The 6,714-nt window shown below is 48.1% G+C and overlaps 1 protein-coding gene across 2 annotated transcripts in view; it reads left to right on the plus strand.

Annotated features, from left to right (window-relative positions):
- The first annotated feature begins 5,724 nt into the window (after positions 1 to 5,724).
- cwc25 (CWC25 spliceosome associated protein homolog) overlaps positions 5,725 to 6,714 on the plus strand; it is a 24,640-nt gene continuing 23,650 nt past the window's right edge. For both annotated transcript variants that reach the window (XM_070864525.1, XM_070864526.1), the window contains exon 1: positions 5,725 to 5,802. In XM_070864525.1, coding sequence (XP_070720626.1) covers positions 5,785 to 5,802 — 18 coding nt within the window. In that variant the 5' untranslated portion in view covers positions 5,725 to 5,784. The remainder of the gene's footprint in view (positions 5,803 to 6,714) is intronic.

The raw sequence follows: 6,714 nt of genomic DNA on the forward strand, positions 1-6,714 counted from the left end.
TTATAATCCATTGCCGACACTCCATGACAGACTGGTCACAAAAGTAAAAGCCCATGGGATCCAGGGCAAAGTGTCAAATTGGATCCAAAATTGGCTCAGAGGCAGGATGTAAGGGGTAATGGTTGATGGGTGTTTTTGCGACTGGAAGGATGTTTCCAGTGGGGTTCCGCAGGGTAACAGGTCCTTGTTTTTTCTGATATATATCAATGATCAATGATGAATATAGGGGGTATGATTAAGAAGTTTGCAGATGATACTAAAATCGGCTGTGTGGTTGATAATGAAAAAAGAAAGCTGCGGACTGCAGGAAGATATCAATCAACTGGTCAGATGGACAGAACAATGGCAAATGGAATTTAATCCAGAGAAGTGTGAGCTAATGCATTTGGGAGGGCTAACAAGGAAATGGAATACACATTAAATGGTACGACACTGAGAAGTGTAGAGGAACAAAGGGACCTTGGAGTGCATGTCCACAGATCCCAGAAAGTAGCAGGGCAGGTCGATAAGGTGGTTAAGAAGGCATACAGAATGCTTGTCTTTATTAACTGAGGCATAGAATACAAGAGCAGGGTGGTTATGCTTGAACTGTATAAAACACTGGTTAGGCCACAGCTGGAGTACTGAGTGCAGTTCTGGTCACCGCATTGCAGGAAGGATGTGATTGCACTGGAGAGGATACAGAGGAGATTTATGAGGATGTTGCCTGGACTGGAGAATCTAAGCTATGAGGACAGACTGGATAAGCTGGATTTGTTTTCATTGGAACAGAGGAAGCTGAGGGGAGACCTCATTGAGGTGTATAAAGTTATATGGGGCCTAGATATAGTGGATAAACAAGGCCTATTTCCCTCAGCAGATGGGTCAACAACCAGGGGGCATAAATTTAAAGTAATTGGTAGAAGGTTTAGAGGGGATTTGAGGGGACATTTCTTCACGCAGAGGATTGTGGGGGTCTGGAACTCACTGCCTGAAAGGATGGTAGAGGCAGAAACCATCACCACATTTAAAAAGTACTTGGATGTGCACGTGAAGTGCCGTAACCTGCAGGGTTACGGGCCTAGAGCTGGAAAGTGGGATTAGGTTCGATAGCCTCTTGTTGGCTGGCGGGGACACAATGGGCCGAAATGGCCTTCTTCCATGCTGTAAACTTCTATGATTCTGCTCCAATTTTGGATGAGATGTTTAACAGTTCAAAAATCTGTCTATCTCCCCCTTGAATATATTCAATGGCCCAGCCTCTATAGCTCTCTGAGGTAGAGAATTCCAAAGATTCACGACCCTCTGAGAGAAGAAATTCCTCCTCATCTCCATCTTAAATGGGCGACCTCTTAATCTGAAACTATGCCCCCTAGTTCTAGATTCGCCCACAATCAACACAACAGTGGAATCGTTCTTTAAAATCAGACTGTTAGCTGGGGTGAGGCGGGGCCGGGGTGCGGTGCGGGTGGGTGGCGGGGGCCGGGGGGAGGGCGGTAGGGGGGGGGGGGAATGCTGTTGGAAACTGGCGATGCAATGGGTTGCACACCCTCATCTCACCTTGGGGATCTGGGTTCAAATCCAGCATAGAAAGGTTCCTATGTCTGCTGTCTGGAACTAACATGAGCCCACAACACACTGCTATCCCTAACTTGGCATTACATTAAAAATCTCACTTTGATATACAGAAAATGAAAAATACATGTCTTACTGACGCAGTAGAGGGTGCTATTCTGATGTTTTGTTGGCGGCACGTTGCTAGAGAGTATAAGAAGCTTTAGTCTGCATCTAACCACGTTGTATCCAATTTGTAACTATTTGATTCTGATACTGAGTGCCAGGAATAGGTGTTCCAACACCTACACTCACCCCGATCAACATGAAATCACTTAAAAAAATCAGACTATAATAGTTGAGGTCTCTGAAAGGCAAATACTGATCCTTTTATTCCTGAGAAAAGGATAAAATAAATAACATTATCATTTTCTCCAATTTTATTTTTCGTTTTTTTCATAACTTTCATTCACATCCTTCACAATCACAGGGAATTCAGGAGAAACATCTTTACCCAGAGAGTGGTTAGAATGTAGAACTCGCTGCCACAGGAAGTAGTTCAGGCAAACCGCACTGAAGGTGAAGCTAGATACGTACACGAGTGAGAAAGGGTATGCTGATAGGGTGAGATGAAGTAGGGTGGGAAGAGGCTCAAGTCGAGCATAAACGCCGGCATGGATCAGTTGGGCCGAATGGCCTGTTTGTGTGCTGTAAATACTGTGGGCTAGAATTTCCTATGGCTTACCGCCCGGTTTCTCGGCAATATTGGCCATTGTGGGCAGTAATCAGGTGAGCGAAAATGTCCTTACCTGAGTTACGGCGGCGGTTTCGAGGTACCGCTGTGGAGTGGACCGCCGGCGTGCACCGTCTTCAGATCACCCTGGCGCGATATTTGGCTCAGCCGTAGGTAAGTTTTAAAAACCGCCCACGAGGATCAGCGGAGCTGGGCGGCAGGTGAGTGGCTCGTCAAGAAAAAGGTTAGTCATTGTTTTTTTACTAATTATTTAAAAAATGTGTTGAAGTGATTTAGTTTTAAAGTGTCTTGGGAATGTTTATTTCTGATTTTTTTAGTTGATGTTTTTTGATAAATTATTTTTATTGTTTTTCTGGTGTTAGGCCCAACCTGCAGCCTCGGGGTAAATTTTTATTCATTTTTTAAAAATTTTTCACCCATTTTGTTGAAGAACCACCCAATCGAGCCTAAATTGCACTTTTTCGCCCAGAATGGGGGTGCAAGGCCCATGCTTTTCACTCGGCAGATTTTTTTATTTTTGGGGGGGATGTTTTCGCCAGCGATAATCTTCCCAATCTTAGCGGCGATCGGGTGCTGGTGGGCTGATAGGAAATTCTAGCCCTACAAAACTTTCCTCGGGACCTGGCAAAAAAAAATCCAATTGCTACTGAATGTCATCAGGGAAAGGAATCTGCTTCAGAACCCCTGGCCCATAGAATGGAGACCTTTGCTGGTCTTGTAGAACTGAAGCAAGGCTAGGTTTTCTGATTTCTCTACTTTTGCTGGTTTAAATCTGCGAGTGGATAATATAGTTTAAAATGGAAACCATGCAATATCTCATGTTCAAAGCAAGTCTGCTAAACTAAGGGATTTTAAACCATAAGGTGAGTCGGAGAGTAAAGACAAATTCTAATCATTTTTCAGATGTGTTACAGCAGTTTATCAATAGGAGTTTTACTGTTGACACTGAGGGACAGTGGTGGCCTTTGGATAGCTTTTAAAGTTTCGGGAGGGAATTCCAGAGCTTAGGGCCCTAAACCTCTCCCCCTCTCTACCTCTCTTTCCTCCTTTAAGATGCTCTTTAAAATCTAGTTGACAATTGGATATCTTTTTCAAAGAGCCAACACAGGCACAATGGGCAGAATAGCCTCCTTCTGTGCTGTAAGTATTTAATATCTCTTTAGAATCCAATAGAAAGAAGGAGAACCAGGGCTCACAGTCTCAGGATAAGGGGTCGGCCATTTAGGACTCAGATGAGGAGGAACTTCTTCACTCAGAGGGTGGTGAGTCTTTGGAATTCTCTACCCTAGAGGGCTGTGGAGGCTCAGTTGTTGAGTATATTCAAGACAGAGATCGATAGATTTGTGGATATTAAGGGAATCAAGGGATATGGGTATAGTGCAGGAAAGTGGAGTTGAGGTAGAAGATCAGCCATGATCTCATTGAATGGCAGAGCAGGCTCGAGGGGCTGAATGGTCTCCTCCTGCTCCTAATTCTTATGTTATAGTTTAAATAACCATTAGGGGTGATGCTGGGTTGACAGAAAGGCGACCACCAATGCCCCCCCCCCCCACCATCCCCCCCACTCATCCTGAACCTGCGAATGGCTGACTTCACCAATCCCGCAAGAAAGTCCTCCGACCTGCCCACCCCGCTCCGCACCAAAGATAGGCGTTGAGTTAAAATGCAGCCAGAAATTGAGGGCCAGCCCCCTAAAGTAATAGAATAGGGGCTGCAAACTCTCACCCTCCATAGAGATGTGAAATATGTTTACATCCAGGTTGCAGATGTTGCAAGCATCACTGAAGTGACTTAAAGCGATATAGACGTCACTGTTTCGTGCAACACTCTCCACCCGAGTCCCTACATATGGAGCCTTCCATTGGGGACCCTTCCTCCACCTAGATGGCAAGATGGCACAACGGGACGTGTCTGGACGGAAGAAGAAGGCGAGGAAGAGGAGAGCGTGTGGAGCAGGCTGTACAGGACACCCCTCCGTGTAGAATGGAATGGCACGGTGGGATTTTCCCAGAGATGGTTAGGGTTGTGAGGTGGTCGAAGTTCCTGAGGGAGTTTGCTGCTGAAACCTTCATCCGTGCCTTTGTTACCTCTATTGACTATTCTGACGCACTCCTGGCTGGCCTCCCAAGTTCTACCCTACATAAACTTTAGGTCATCCAAAACTCTGCTGCCTGTATCCTACGTCGCACCAAGTCCTGTTCACCCATCACTCCTGTGCTCACTGACCTACATTTGTTCCCGGTTAAACAACGCCTTGAGTTTAATATTCTCATCCTTGTTTTCAAATCCCTCTATTGCCTCGCCGCCCCCCCCCCCCCCACTCCCTAACTCTGTAACCTTTCCAGCCCCACAACCCTTTGAGATCTCTGCGTTTGTATAATTCTGGCCTCTTGAGCATCCCTAATTTTAATCATTCCACCATTGGCAGCTGTACCTTCAGCCACCTTGGCCCGAAGCTCTGAAATTCCCTCCCTAAACCTCTCCGCCTCTCTACCTCTTTCCTCCTTTAAGACACTCTTTAAAATCTACCTTTCACCTGCCCTAATTTCTCCTCATGGGGCTCGGTGTCAAATTTTGTTTTATAACGCTTTGGGACGTTTTACTGCATTAAAGGCTGTACAGTAGACACCTCAAGTTGCTGGAGAAATATCACCAACGATGTCTCCGCCAGATCCTACAAATCCCCTTGGAGGACAGGCGCACCAACATCAGCGTCCTCATTCAGGCTAACATTCCCAGCATTGAAGCACTGACCACACTCGATCAGCTCCGCTGGGCAGGCCACATAGTCCGCATGCCAGACACAAGACTCTTACTTGGAGCTCCTTCATGGCAAATGAGCCAAAGGTGGGCAGCGGAAACGCTAAAAGGACATCCTCAAAGCCTCTCTGATAAAGTGCAACATCCCCACTGACACCTGGGAGTCCCTGGCCAAAGACTGCCCTAAGTGGAGGAAGTGCATCCGAGAGGGCGCTGAGCACCTTGAGTCTCAACGCCAAGAGCATGCAGAAATTAAGCGCAGGCAGTGGAAAGAGCATGCGGCAAATCTGTCCCAACCTTCCTTAGCCTCAACGACTATCTGTCCCACCTGTGACAGGGACTATGGCTCTCGTATTGGACTGTTCAGCCACCAAAGAACTCACTTCAGGAGTGGAAGCAAGTCTTCTTCGATTCCGAGGGACTGCCTATGATGATAATAAATACAAGTTGTTGCTGTTGTAGGGTCTAGAATTGTGCTGACGTCTCCATGAATTGAAGGTTAATCTCGTGGACACTGCTTCCGCAAACCTGGAGAAAAAATATTGCCTATTAAAGAAACTTTTTTTTCTTTGAGCACTTTTATTCAGTGATAAAACTATTCGGCTATATTGCAGCAGCAGCGAGCTGCAGTTCTAAGTATTGCCACCCTCCAGCCCAGAGGGCGGCAGAGGCGGCGGTCTCCCGGTCTCCCGGTCTCCCAGTGGCGGGGCTGGGTGTGAGGGAGCTCCGGGGCAGCGATGGGCGGCGGGGACCTGGTGAGTGTGTGTGGGTAGCGGGAGGGCCTGGGGGACTTGCCTCGGGGGCCCGAGTGGGGGGAGACTGGGACATCCAGTTCGGAGGCTGAGGCCTACCGCAGCGCCTCGGGCCCTGAAAACACACAGAGGGAAGGGGGGGGAAGAAAGTGAGAGAGAGAGAGAGAGAGGGGTGAGGGGTGAGGGGGAAGGTGGGAGAGAGAGAGAGAAAAAAGGGGAAGGTGGGAGAGAGAGGGGAAGGGAGAGAATGGGAGAGAGGGGAAGGGAGAGAATGAGAATGGGAGAGAATGAGAATGGGAGAGAGAGGGGAAGGGAGAGAATGAGAATGGGAGAGAGAGGGGAAGGGAGAGAATGAGAATGGGAGAGAGTGAGGAAGGGAGAGAGTGAGGAAGGGAGAGAGTGAGGAATGGGAGAGAGAGGGGAGAGAATGAGAAGGGGAGAGAGTGAGGAAGGGAGAGAGTGAGGAATGGGAGAGAGTGGGAGAATGGGAGAGAGAGGGGATGGGAGAGAGAGAGAGGGGAAGGGAGAGAGTGAGAATGGGAGAGAGGGGAAGGAGAGAGTGAGAATGGGAGAGAGGGGAAGGAGAGAGGGAAGGAGAGAGTGAGAATGGGAGAGAGAGAGGAAGGGAGAGAATGGGAGAGAGTGAGAATGGGAGAGAGAGGGGAGAGAGAGAATGAGAAGGGGAGAGAGTGAGGAAGGGAGAGAGTGAGGAAGGGGAGAGTGAGGAAGGAGAGAGTGGGAGAATGGGAGAGAGTGGGAGAATGGGAGAGAGTGGGAGAATGGGAGAGAGAGGGAATGGGAGAGAGTGGGAGAATGGGAGAGAGAGGGGAATGGAGAGAGAGAGAGGGAAGGGAGAGTGAGAATGGGAGAGAGAGGGGAAGGAGAGAGTGAGAATGGGAGAGAGAGGGGAAGGAG

The sequence above is a fragment of the Pristiophorus japonicus genome, chromosome 21, assembly GCF_044704955.1.
Source record: "Pristiophorus japonicus isolate sPriJap1 chromosome 21, sPriJap1.hap1, whole genome shotgun sequence".
Taxonomy (NCBI): Eukaryota; Metazoa; Chordata; class Chondrichthyes; family Pristiophoridae; genus Pristiophorus; species Pristiophorus japonicus.